A 14,973-nucleotide genomic window follows, 5' to 3' on the forward strand; every position below is an offset into this window, starting at 1 on the left:
GTTGTTTTCAATCCATTTTAATCTAAGAGTTGAGTATAAAATGTGTTTGTGTAACTTGTCCTCAAGTTACATGAAGAGTCACATTAAAGACTCATAAAATTCATAAGAGTTGGCAATGGTTACAAAATGAAGAGTCTTGTGTCATTGAATAATTTTTTATGACTCCATAACTTGTCCTCAAGTTATGGAAGTTCAAGAGTCACTTCATTAAAGAAAAATATGTAACCATAATTAAATCCATAAGTTATAAAATAAAGGAAAAAGTTAGTTCTTTTATTAGTTTAAAGTCTTCCATAACTTGTCCTCAAGTTATGGAACTTGAAGAGTTTTTGGATTAAAACTACTTTAAACACATAGGTTATGGAATTAATTAGTTTTGAATAGTTTCAAAACTTGCCCTCAAGTTTTGGAATTTGAAAAATTTTCAAGTATGAATACTTTAATTCCAAGTTAGCCCTTAGAATTTTAAAAGTTAAAATTCAACCCTTATACTTTATAATATTATAAGTTAATAATATATATATGTATAAGAGTAAAGTCAGTCTTACCGCTAGTACGCCTCATTCACGAAGCCGGTCTATAAGGTGGGTATAAGGTTGTTGCCTATAAAATGGCAACTTAATGGGTGTCCACTCTCACCCACCGCTTGCTTGACTGGTGGAGGGTCGTTAGCCGAACGGGTTTGACAGGACTAGAATTCTCCCTTCATTAAAAGTATTAATGAAAAATACTAAGTAACTAAACTCTTAATAATACCCAATCTTAGTTACTTAGGAAAAATGTGAATAAGGTGCTAACCCATGAAATTACACTTTACACTTTGTCTAAGTCGTTAGTGGAGCGTGTGTGGTTAACCGGCACACTAACTTGGACTTAACAAGGTAGGTAAAGGGTGACTTAATATTTATCATAGTATCGATGGAGCGTGTGTGGTTAACCGGCACATCGATTGAGGGGTAATTTATTAAGGGTACCAAGTGATTTGCATGGTTACTTCACACCTTGTTTTGTGATCCTCGGCATCCCAGTCACAAAACCTGAAGGGCACACTCGAGATTGAAACATGCCATTGAACAGTTCAATGAATCTCAAAGATCTAGGAGTTTCAAAACCAATTAAAACCTAATAATACATTTCGTTTATCTTGGTGGAAATTGGTGAATCGTCATTCACCTACCTTCAAATATTTTATCGCTTGGATTACGGCATACCTCTTCTAAGTTATAAAATAGTTTGTTGGGTCCTAGCCTTAATATTTCATATTGGGTGTCATATTAAGGACTTTAAATCAACTATCTTGAATATCTCCCAAAAGATGTCTGGTTTAGACACTTATGATCTTCCCAAATCTCTTGAAACAAGGTTTCCTAATGAAGATGATGTCCCATGGATATCATACTTCTTCACCTCTTCAAATTATTCTCCCTAACCCACAAGTTCTTGAAAAGTTTAAGGTCACTCAGGCCCTATTAGGCAAGGCAAGGTCTAGGTGTGGTCACATCTTGGAGATGTAGTCACATATTGACAAGCCGGGAGAGTTAGGTGTCAAAGTCTTGAGAAAGTTGGTGGTTCAACTACTTTCTAAGTCACATAGTGAGTTCTTTTGGAACACCTATGAAAAAGACTATGACAAGACCCTTAATGATCTTATCTATTTGTTAAGATCAACTTCCTAAAACTTGATGGACATTGACAATAGTGACACAGGAAATCCAGAAAAACATTCTCTTCCCAATGGAAAGGGATCGGCCATAGTCAACTCGGTTGACCAAATGGTAAAGAGAAAAAGCTAAGTCTGTGATAGTCCTGTGTGTCTTTATCAAAGGGTCCATATGTTTATATTGCCAAAGAAAGGGGCATTGGTTACGAAGCTGCCAAAATTTACCTAAGGATGTTAAAGTCAATAAGTTTGACTCTACTTCAGGTAAATTCCACTATCTAACTCTGTTAAGTTTCTATTCTGAGATTCTTGATACATGATGTGACTGGGTCACATGGTGATGTTTTAAGAATCAAAGAAAAAGTGAAGAAACTTAAAGAAAGAATATGCTGAATCTGATCGCGTAGATGGATTTCTATCGCATAGTTTGAAAAATCAGATTCTTGAGCTACTTCTTAGGAGTTATGAGATATTGCTTAGGAATAGATGACAACAAGTTTTCATATGGATTGTAAGGATAGTTTTTCCGCAAAGTTTTAAAATAAAAGGAAATTTTTGATTTTATTTATTTTAAAATATCCTTACAATGGCATTTGAGGAAAAAAAATTGTTGCTTATATGATTCCATTAATAGCAAGAGTGGAAATATGAAATTGATTACTTCATTTGTGGTAATGTCTAAATTTACCAAATAAGGAAAGATTCTCATCACCCAAGTTTCAAGTGGACCGGAACTTGGAATCATGCAAGTTGTATAGCATGATGAATGAGAACTTTCAAGTTTTGGAAAATTAAGACTAATTACTCGGCCACATGGATGTGTGAGTCAAGTAAAGGACTAAGGGATCAGTACACATTCTTGTGCACTGATTAAGTCCACCACAAAAGTTTGATAAGACTATTCGCCATAGTTTACTAAAGCTCAGTAAATATGATTATACTTACAAGCTTAAGTGTAACTCTGAGACATTGGAAAAGGTTCCAATGTATGGCAGAGCGAATAAGAAGAATCAAATTAGGCAGAAGGATAAAAGTTTCTCAAATCTGAAAAGATGGGAGAGTACTTTAGTATCATTTTTGTGATCATCTTAATGATTAAGAAACCATAGCACAATTAGTTCTCTAAGGAAGTCTTAGTGCATTCTTATGACTAAGAAGAGAGATCTTGAATTGTTGAAATGGTTAAATCAAGAAGATGAGTCATACTTCGTTCCAATACAAGTCTTAGAGTCATACTCCAAGATTGTCATTTGAGTGACATGTCTTAAAGAAGGTTTAAAACACTTGTCAAATGTAAGAGTAAAAGTTTTCTACTCTTGTACATTTGAAATTGGTAAGTTGTGATGTTTTGGATAAAACAAAGACCAACTTAGGCCAATTGGGTAAAGTGTTTTTCTTGATTAGAATCCGCACTATCTCTTGATATTTGACAAGGGAGTCTTATATGTCAAGAGGACAGTGGGAGTCTTAAAGGTCTTGAAAGTCTCAAGAACTAATCAAGAATAAAACCTAAAGTTCTTCTCTAGCACACAATTTGAGGTTTATAATCTATTGTGTTGACATATACTGTGCCCATTCCAGTTGAAGTTGACTTTGCATATGAGTTCTTAGAGTTCTCAATGTGTTGCATAACAACTTGGAAGCAATGGCAGGCCCTTGAGCTGCCAGGTGGCAAGAAGTTAAGATTGAGTTCAATCCATATGGTTTGGGTTTGTCATTATCCTTGTCTTGTGACTATGATTTTGACAATTCACATGGATAAGAACACATACACCATATAAATCTAAGTGTCATAAGGTTTCTCTCCGATTCATGAAAATGATGGTGAGGAAACACTTTCACTAAGTAGATTTTATCTAGATAGCAATTGTGATATTTGCATTCTCAAAGTCGTTAGTGGAGCGCGTGTGGTTAACCGGCACACTAACCTGGACTTGTGAGAAGTGGCAAAAAGGTCTAACCATTATGATTACGGCATACCTCTTCATAATTGTTTAGACTCACAAGTGTGCTATCTAAGGGAAGGTGTATGATTTTGATACAAATTTATCAAAACAATCTAGCATCAGAAATCTGAACTTTGGTAAGAAAGTCAATGAAGTATTGATTTCTAGAAGTCCAGCTGATTTCTGAGTACATGTCAAAGCTAGTGGGAGCATAAGTGTTATGCTAATAATCATCATGTTAGTGGGAGCATGATAATTATGTTAAGTATTGCAAGCTAGCAATGTTAATTATAGAAAACAAAAGTTTCAATTGGGAAAGAGTTGTTTTGCTATAATTAAGGGAGAGGAAATTATACTTCATCTCAAATCTATAAGCTTAGTTCATGAGGTTTTAATCATTTAGTCAAGGATATATATGAATTTCATGTTGGAATGGCTCAACATAAGGAAATTCTGTATACGGGTCCATTATTTGCGTTCTAAAATTCGATTATGATTACGGCATCCCTTTTCATAATCTGAATTATGAGAACTTGGCAAATTGAAATGGAAATGTTATAGCAAAAGACTGGTTTAGTCTTTATGTGAGACATCATGAATCGTTTCCCATATGCTTCGGATATAGGATCGATTACATGTGCTATATTCATCCATTCTAAAATTTTCCAGATGCCTGGGGCATTAAGAAGGGAAAAGGTTTAGAAGTGGATATGACTAAAAGGATTAAACAATTGTCGAGGACAATCTAAGGTTTACCAAAGATTGGTTGCTCAAGGACAATTGGAAGTATAGTGATAATTCTGGAAGGACCATATTGACATAGTCTGTAAGGAGGCAACTCTTGTTCAGAAGTGATAGTCAAAATGGAATCTGGAAATGTTTCAAAGTTAGAATTTTCACTCTGTGTAAGATTAAGGAAACTTAATGCAAGAAGGATGGTTCCAAGGAGTTGATCTCCTTTGGAATGATCTGTAATGTTTGTTGTCAAGTCTTTATGACTTTGTGCATAATCATTACAAGAGGATCAATGCATATAAGTTTAGAATCTGACAGATTCCAGTAAATGGCATGAATTTGGAATTCTTGCATTTGCAGTAAGGATTTGGGAGTGTGAAAAGAGAATCATTGAAGTTATGTTCAATTGATCTAGTTCACAAAGTAAGGATCATAGACAAACATAGTATGCATACTTGGTGTGTGGCATGACTAGTGTTTAAGAAAACATAGTGTACATGCTTGGAGCATGGGACAACTATTGTTTTAAATTCAAGAATAAAGTTGATAGCTGAAACAGTATACAATGAATAATGTGTAATCATATGGTGATAAATAAAAGGTGTTTTATTTATATTCATAAGTTCTGAGACCATATTGGATTCAATTATTATTGTGTTTCACTTTGCATGTTTTGACTTCCCGAATAAACTAGGTTGTTCTTCCGGAATGACTAAGTTATTCAAACCATCCACAGTCGGTCATATGTTGGAAGTAGATATGAATTAAGACTGTCATGATGGGTTGTAGAGGTCTAAGGTGTTGGACAAGGCTACAACAATCATGAGTGCTCATAAGTTCTGAGTATTGGATTCAACCCGCGCTCATTGGAATCACTTCATGGATTTTATCACGAGTGATCATGAGACGATAATATCTTATGTTCTTTAAACCTAGAGATATGAGTTGTTACTATGAGTTGATAGTACATTGATTGCACGAAACCGCATTTGGTAACTCGGTGCTATAAAACGTGCTTTTGTGTATGATTCAACAAGTAGTAGAACAAGCCATATGAGTCGAAGTTTATCCATTCCTTTTACCTTCGGGATAAAAGCGATATCTGTGGGCCCCTCGATGATTTGATGATGACAAATGGAAGTGCTCGGCCGGGCCAGGACTGATTTGATTTGTTCAATTAGTCAGTCGTCATAAATCGGAAATCGGGAAACAACAAATGGACAGAGAGAATGATTATAATCCATGTCTCAGTCCATATGATATCTAGAATGGAGGAATATATGATCCCTTATCTAATGGACAAGTCACTGACAAAGGTCAGAGTTCATCTACAAGGTCAGAGTTCGACAGAAGCTTTTTGAGAGCTACGATTGCCGGTCGGTTCTTGAAGTCATTCGCAATAATAGTTTTAGACTTATCCAAGTGGGAGACTGTTGGATTAATGTCTAAGTCCATAACTATATTTGGTAAGACTTGACCCGACCCGGCATGGTCCATTTGGGTTGCATGGCATCATGCACTTGGATAGACTATAATGAGAGAAATAAGACACTTATGGTTATTAATATATTATAAGTTCTAGTATATTAATAATAAGAATAATAAGATTATTTAATTAGTATTGATCAAGAATTAATCTAGGATTAATTAAGTGATCAAAAGAAGACTAATTAAATATATGGGTTGATTGTGTAAATCATCCATACTTGTATAGTGGGCTAATGCTCCATGGATTATCTAGTTGGGCCAAAACCCATATGATGCTCCATGGATGCTCCATGGTGTATTTGTACCCATGGATCCAAGGAAATGGAAAGCCATGACAATTAAGAGTTTACCCTAATTGTAACACTATATAAGCATCATATTATTCACCAAAATCGGCACTAGTGGGTGTACTAGAAGGGCTAGCCGATTTCATGAAGTGTGGGTTTCTCTCAAGTCATTCCATGTGTATTTGGTGTTGTGTGAACCATTTGAGGTGTCACACTTGGGGCACTAGGCACTCAAGCTTCATGAAGACTTTCTACATCAAAGAGGTATGTATTCTATCTTGCTATAGTTATTGTTTTGTATGCTAGATTAGGATAATACCTTGGATGTTCTTATTTGCATGTATAATAGAGAAAACATAGATCCAAGGTATTTAGGGTTGCATGTACACTTAGGAAGTGTTAGAATGCTCAAAACCCAACACCATCAGAACTTGGAGCAGCTTTCTCGGCAATGACTTTGGACCCAAACGATGAACAGTGGTACATGGATTCAGGAGCAACAACTCATCTTACTGGGGATGCAGGTAAAATCTCAATTCCAAGTATGTCATCTATAAAATCGGTACTTGTTGGAAATGGTAATCAAGTGCCAGTCATTGGATCAGGTCACTCCCTTTTACCAAACCCACATAAACCATTTCATCTCAAAAACATTCTTCACACACCCAACGTCATCAAAAATTTAATATCTGTACGTCAATTTTGTCGAACTAATAACTTATCTGTTGAATTTGACTCCTATGGTTTTTCTATAAAGGACTTCAACACTGGGATGCTCCTAAAGAGGCACAATAGCGATGGTGACCTCTACCCCTTCACAAAGCCAGAAACAGCTCTAGCTTTCTCTTTTTTTATTTCATCTAGTTCATCCTTTTGGCATTCTAGACTAGGTCATCCAGGACATTCTGTAATGGATTTTCTTAGTTCAAATAAACATATCTCTTGCAATAAAATTGATCGTTCTTTTGTTTGTCAATCTTGTCAAATTACTAAGCACAAACGCTTACCTTTTCCTACCTCCACATCCACCACAATAAAACCCTTTGACCTTGTCCATGCCGACTTGTGGACATCACCACTCCGAAGCAACAGTGGTTTTAAGTATTATCTCATTCTAATTGATGATTTCACCCATTTTATATGGGTGTTTCCACTCAAATACAAATCTGAAACCCATGAAAAGATAACACACTTTCACAAACACATACAAACTCAATTCAACACTACATTCAAAACTCTACAATGTGACAAAGGGGGAGAATTTGACAATCACCAGCTTCATCATTTTGCATCTACTGTCGGTCTTCATATTCGTTTTTCTTGCCCCCACACCTCCCAACAAAACGGAACAGCCGAACGCATGATTCGTCGTCTCAACGAACTCATGTTATCTCTTTTAACCCACGCCTCTCTACCACCTTCCTTTTGGGTCGATGCCCTCCACACTGCCACCTATCTTCACAATATCCTACCCACCAAAATACTTCACAACCGTACCCCAACCTCCGTTCTCTATCTCAAAAATCCCACATGTGACCACCTACGAATTTTTGGTTGCGCTTGTTACCCTAATCTTAACGCCACACGCCAACACAAACTCTCCCCACGATCTATTCCTTGTGTTTTCCTTGGTTACCCAGCCCAATACCGAGGCTATCGCTGCCTTGACATCTCTATGGGTAAAATTATCCTCTCCCGTCATGTCACATTTGATGAAAATACCTTTCCCTACGCCAATACCACACCTACACAGCCACATAACTACCCTTTCCTTGACACTGACCCATCCCCACTTCTTTACCAACCACACATCACAAATAACCAACCTACTATCCCAGCCGACCCAACACCGCCAACCTCACCACCACCAAACACCTCAAACACTCATACCACCTCTCCACACCAGCCTACTCCGATTGAAACCTCCTCAACCACTCCCAATCATTACCCGTTGACCTACACTCGCCGAAACCCACGACAACAATCCACCCACCCACAACCAATTTTTCAACACCCAATGACAACCCGCTCTCGATCTGGTATCACAAAACCAACCCAACCATTCAACCTTCATACCACCACAATCCATAAAGTCATATCCCCACTTCCAAAATCCTACAAATATGCCTTATCTGATCCAAATTGGCACTCCGCTATGACTAATGAATACCAGGCTTTAATAGATAACAACACATGGGAATTAGTACCAAGACCCAACAATGCTAATGTTATACGGTGCATGTGGATTTACCGTCATAAATTTCACGCTAATGGGAATCTTAAGAGATACAAAGCACGCTTGGTCATCAATGGAAAATCTCAACAAATCGGAATAGATTGCCACGAAACATTCAGTCCTGTCGTGAAACCTACCACTATTCGGACCGTTCTTAGTCTTGCTGTATCACGATCATGGCCTATTCATCAACTTGATGTAAAGAACGCTTTCTTACATGGGGACCTCAAAGAAATTGTGTATATGTTTCAGCCTCCCGAATTTGTAGACAAGCAAAACCCAACCCATGTATGTCGATTACAAAAATCACTGTATGGGCTCAAGCAAGCCCCACGGGCATGGTATCATCGGTTTGCCACATACATTCAAACATGTGGTTTCAAAAGCACTAACAGTGACACTTCTCTATTTGTTTTCCAACACGGTTCAACAATGGCGTATCTCCTTCTTTATGTCGATGACATCATCTTGACTGCATCTGACACCACTACTCTTCGGTACTTCATTGATCTTTTATCCAAAGAGTTCGCAATGTCCGATCTTGGCCCTCTCCACCATTTCCTCGGCATTCAAGTTCAACACAAAAATGGAGGATTATTTCTTTCACAGGAACAATATGTTAATGACATTCTTCACAGGGCCAACATGCAAAACTGCAAACCCTGCGCTACACCCGCCGACACCAACTCAAAACTTAGTGCCACCATCGGCGACCCAATGCAAGATGTATCTCTATACCGTAGCCTCGCCGGAGCTCTCCAATATTTAACTTTTACCCACCTCGACATTGCATACGCCGTTCACCAAGTCTGTCTCTTTATGCATGCACCAAGAGAACCGCACTACAATTTCTTAAAACACATTCTGAGATATCTAAAAGGCACTACCAATCATGGCCTCCACATCAATCCCTCCAAGTCTACTAAACTTACCGCTTACTCTGACGCTGACTGGGGGGGTTGTCCGGACTCACGTTGGTCCACGTCCGGCTACTGCGTATTCCTTGGCGACAACCTTGTCTCATGGTCATCCAAACGTCAACCTACTATCTCCCGATCAAGTGTCGAAGCTGAATACAAAGGCGTCGCAAATACAGCCGCTGAAACAACATGGCTTCGCAACCTGCTTCTTGAACTCCATCTCCCGTTGCGCCAGGCCACAATCATATACTGTGATAACATTTCAGCGGTCTACCTTACACAAAACCCAGTTCAACATCAACGCACAAAACATGTTGAAATCGATATCCACTTCGTTCGAGAAAAAGTACGTATGGGTTCCGTATGTGTCCTTCACATCCCAGCAGATTACCAATATGCAGATATTTTCACAAACGGATTGCCACGTCGCTCTTCACCCGTTTCCGCTCCAGTCTCTCTATTCGACCACCTACCGATTCGAATGCGGGGGAGTATTAGCGAGAACTATTTCAGCCATAATTTCAGCATAATTATGTTGTATATTTTGTATTTACTGTACAGTATATGTTCCTAAATTAGCTCTTTAGGTGATTAGACTTTCCTCAATTATCCCCCCTGTAATCTTGTATATATTCTAGCTCATATCAATGAAAGGGGCATCAAATCTCAAACAATTACAGATAGAAGGTGGATTTACAGAAAGAAAAAAAAAAAAAGAAGAAGATAATATTATTTTAGCATATGGGTACCCATCAGGTTCACATGTTTGTGTCCATAACTAGTATTAACAATCTCCAGCTTCCAGCTAAGAACATCTACTTAACAGGACACGGTTGAACATATGTTGAAAACCATTATATGAAAACAAAAACTGAATTAAGATAATATTATTTAACATCTACTAAATGTAATTTGATAAGTGGGGCTGAATTTGGTGGGGAGGATGCAATCTCCGTGTCATCTCCATCATGCTTCATGTAGCAAGCAATCATAACGTGGCTTTTGCCAGCACAACAAGTCAACGTCATCTTTGTAGCTTAAATATGTAAGAAGATAACTAAAAGGAGGATTCAAGAAACCAAAAAAGAATATACAAAGATGGCAAGCTCAAGCTCTAATCAGTATGCCACAGTAGAAATTAAAGAAGAGGAATACCCATACCCATCGAATCTTTCAGCAGCAAGCTTTATTAGTGTGAAACTGAGTGGTAGGGACAAGTACGCTATCTGGAAAACTCAGATGGTGTGTCTCTTAAAGAGTCATGATATGTTTGGTTTCATCGATGGAACACTCAAAAGCCCTCAAACTGATGTTTCTGGAAAGGAGAAAGTGGATGATCATCACACTCACAGGCTGTGGACAAGATCAGATGCCCTGGTTAAAGGATGGATTCTTGGTTCACTCACGGAAGAAACACTCATGTATGTTTTGAATCGTCTCACAAACAAATTAATGCAACACACAAATGTGAATTTCACTGCAAAAGATGTTTGGGATGAATTGCAGATTATATATGGTCCTCCACCATTGCAGACTACCTTTGGTCCTGTTGGTCTTCCACAACGATTTGAAGGTACAATCTCTTCTTTGCTAATCCATGTTTTATTTAGATAATGGGACAGCTAGAAGATATACTTCTATTTAATTATGATTATTATTTGGAGCTTATATTTCCTCAAAGCATATAACTACTACTAATATAATAGAATATGTTCTATTGCACAATATAGCTTCTACTGTATAATCACTAAAAATATTTCTTCCGATCTCTTTTTCGGTTCAGCCCCTTCTGATGTTGCTATTGCTTCCCTCCGACCACACCTTTTCCGTCTGGCAGCCTCTGATTTGTTGTCGTTTCTTTCTCTATCATCATTGCACTTGCCGATCTCGCTGAAATTGGCTCCGTCCGCCACAGCTCGAGCTCTTTCTCGCTACCTTTCTCCGGACTCCCCTTCTGCTGGTTGCATGATTATCTTCTCCGCCAAAATAATAAAACATCCGGCTGACACCAAACCAAAACCCTTTCATCGACTTTTCTACTGCCTCTTCTACTTTTGCCTTCTCACCTTCCGCCTCCTCCTCTCGGCCGGCCACTTCTTCAGATCTCTTTTCCGATTCAGCCCCTTCTGATGTTGCGGCTGCCTCTCTCCGATGGCATGTTCTCGACTGAGTAGTCTCTGATCTACAACTATCTCTTTCTCTATCAATATTGTAGCCACCGATCTCGTTTGAATTTGCTCCGTCCACTGCAGCTCGAACCCTCTTTCTTTTTCACCGCGTTTCTGTAGACTCCTCTGCCGCCAGTTGCATGATCGTCATTGTTGTCGTTCCTCTCTTCTTATACGAAGGAACTCCTGCTAACCGTCGCTTCTTCTCTCTCCTTCTCCGACGAGCTGTTGCTGTTAGCCGTCATCGTTAGAGCTCTTCCACCGCCAATGCCGCTATCTTCATCTATCTTTTATGTTTTCTTCTTCTATTTATTTCTCCAGATCAATCGTCTCCACCCAATCAAACTTCGGGGGATGTTAGTGATTAGGGTTTAGGCCCAAACCATTTAGGATTTAGCCATTAGGCTTTTGGTATTCTCTATATATTCTTATGTAATTGTCATTTGAGAAGCAACATAACTCCATTATCTAACACTTTAATGTCCCTATTGATTATATTTGATTATATTTAGAAGAACACATATTTTAATCTATCTTGTAGTTTACCTTAATTCATAACCAATTTATGCAATTATAGATAAACAAGAAGAAAAAAGAAGAGCAGGGATTCACCAACTATTCTACCAAGCACTTGTAGGAGTACGTGCGTATGTCATTGATCTCATTTTGAGTAACGGAGAAGTTACAGTGATAGACAAAATCACGAATAATGGAAACACAGCACTCCATGTAGCAGTGGGTGCTACCAAGAAAGCGGACCTATTACAGAAACTGCTGGAAAAGACACCGGAGAACACACAACTGTTGGATCTAAGAAATTCAGATGGAAGCACACTTCTTCATGTTGCTGCCATTGTTGGCAACACCCAAGCTGCTGACATCTTGGTGGGAAGAAACCCAGATTTATTGTTCGCCAAGGACAACGAGGGTCACACACCATTAGCCATAGCTCTATCTAATATGCATACAGAGACAGCTCAGCATCTGTTGCAACACATCGGTAATGACCTAGAGATGGGTACTCTGTTTTCTGGTTCAGGTGGCGATGAGCTTCTAGTTACTGCTATTTCGTCTAAAGATTTCCGTAAGTGTCTATTGGTTTCAGATTCCAGTAGTAAAAAAAAAAAAAAAAAAAAAAAAAAAAAAAAAAAAAAAACCACTTAAATGAAACAACAAACTTTGAAAAATGTGTAGGTTTGGCGTGTGATTTGCTAGGCCGTTACAAAACATTGCATGGTGATGCTGTTTTGATGGCTATTTTTCTAAATTTCCCACGCGAACTCAATATGTTGGAAGAATTTTCAAGTTTGTTGATTTTATCTTGATTATGCATGTTTCTTATCTTCTCAATCTATATTACAAGGTCTCTCTATTGAACTTGATGTACAACAATTTTCTGTGTTCAAGGGACTGGTATTTTACACTCAAAAATAGAAAGCGCTGTGGTTATCGCATCTGATTATACGGTTGAGAAATGTGGTACCAGGGTTGGAAAATTTATCAGCCTATTCTATGTTGGTAGGTCATGAATTGATATTTTTTATAGACAACTTTTTTGTGTTGCACTCCCCAATCGCCATTTATCTAATTTGGTGAACACACAACAATACTTATTATAGTTAATTATGTTTTAGTAAATTTTTACTTCCATAACCCCATACTAACAAACTTTCTATCGCCTAATGCAGGGATTTATTGGATCCTCAAGCTTTTACCTCTAATCCTTAAGATGTTACGTAAGAAGAACCGATAATTACCATTATTCTATAAGAAAATTAGAAGAAAAAAGGTCCTTTTTTTTGTTTCAGATGCTCATTTACGTCTATGTTGCAGGGTGGCCATATATTAAAGAGAGAGTTCGAACACATCTTGATGCTATTCTACTATTAGCTTCGGTATGTGACTTGATAAGATTCAGGAATGACCCCATGTGTTACCATCAATATTACATGAATCCACTTTATGAAGCCATAAGACAAAATTCATACGATGTTGTAGAATATATTTTGTCTTATTTTCCAGATGCACTTACGAGTGCCAATGAAGAAGGTCACAACATAATTCAATATGCTGTGATAAATCGCTCTGAAAACATTTACAACATGCTATATCAAATGGGGGAACACAAGAATATATACAGAACAGTCAAAGACCCTTCTCGAAATAATCTCCTGCATTTGGCTGCAAGATTGGCACCTTCCAACAAACTTAACCTTATATCCGGAGCAGCTTTACAGATTCAACGTGAACTACAATGGTTTAAGGTAGAAACCTTTGATGATTCAAAATTTGAATTCATTCGGCATACATGATATTTTAAGACCACATTATTTATCAATCATGGTTAACATATAATCTTGTAGGAAGTTGAAAGATTTGTATGTCCTTTGAACATCATACAAAGGAACTCTTTCGATGAAACACCTCAAATGGTGTTTACAAGAGAACATAAGGACTTGGTGGTTGAGGGAGAAAAATGGATGAAGGCCACTGCAGAGTCATACACCATCACAGCTGCATTAATTGTCACTGTTGTGTTTGCAGCAGCAATTAGAGTGCCAGGAGGAAACAATCAGGACACAGGACTACCCGTTTTTACCAACAATACAGCCTTCACCATATTTGCGATATCAGATGCCATATCATTATTTGCAGCCGTAACTTCATTGTTAACATTTTTGTCGGTTCTCACAGCACGTTTTGCTGAACAAGACTTTCTCTTCAAGTTGCCTACAAAGTTGATAATTGGTTTGGCTACCTTGTTCATCTCAACCACATCCATGATAGTAGCTTTTGGTGCAACATTGTACATTGTATTCGGCCAAAGGAATTCAAGGATTCTTATTCCAATAGTTGTGTTGACATGCCTACCGATTATTTCTTTTGTGACCCTGCAATTCCGTCTCATCATAGACTTGATGAGGGCCACATATGGTCGTAGTATTTTTGGTAAGAAAAGAGACGACACTTTCTAATAAAACTTTGCGCTTGATTATAGATGGTGGACAAAATAGAGTTGTACTATGGTCATATTGGACTTCGTATGTTGGTCCTTACTTTTAATATGACAGTTACTTGAGTTATATGGATTGAGAAAAATGTGGTTAGGTGGAAACATGGAAAATCATTGATCAGAATATGTGATTGTTATTTGTTAAATTTGTAAACTATAACATAAATGTTCCTACTGTAGTTGGCTATCGTATTGCATAATTTTCTTAATCCTCAAAGATATATGCTTCCATACAGACACACGATTAGAGTACGAAATTAATGCTGCGATCTTTCCTTCGATTAATCATTTGTATGTGTTAGTTTAAATATTTTCACATGAACTCATCCATCCATTAATCATAAATATATATACATCATACAAAAGGCCGTATTGAGGTAAACACTAATAAAGCCCAAAGTGAACCGAAGATCAAGAAATAGTGATTCAAAAAAACCCTTTAGTGAAGATGTATGGATAGCATGCACTAGATGGAACATGAAGGACTCGAGCTCCTCAAAAAGCTACTTGATCACGGACG

The 14,973-nt window shown here is 37.8% G+C and overlaps 1 protein-coding gene across 1 annotated transcript; it reads left to right on the forward strand.

The window, feature by feature from the left end:
* Window positions 1–10,370: 10,370 nt before the first annotated feature.
* On the forward strand, window positions 10,371–14,415 carry LOC111877530 (uncharacterized). The gene is made up of 7 exons (XM_023874050.1): window positions 10,371–10,845; window positions 11,056–11,232; window positions 12,018–12,524; window positions 12,635–12,745; window positions 12,848–12,919; window positions 13,274–13,704; window positions 13,804–14,415. Exons 1-7 carry the CDS (start codon window positions 10,371–10,373, stop codon window positions 14,413–14,415), a joined length of 2,385 nt encoding a protein of 794 aa, XP_023729818.1.
* The last annotated feature ends 558 nt before the right edge of the window (window positions 14,416–14,973 follow it).

This window comes from Lactuca sativa, chromosome 7, assembly GCF_002870075.4.
Source record: "Lactuca sativa cultivar Salinas chromosome 7, Lsat_Salinas_v11, whole genome shotgun sequence".
NCBI classification, from domain to species: domain Eukaryota; kingdom Viridiplantae; phylum Streptophyta; class Magnoliopsida; order Asterales; family Asteraceae; genus Lactuca; species Lactuca sativa.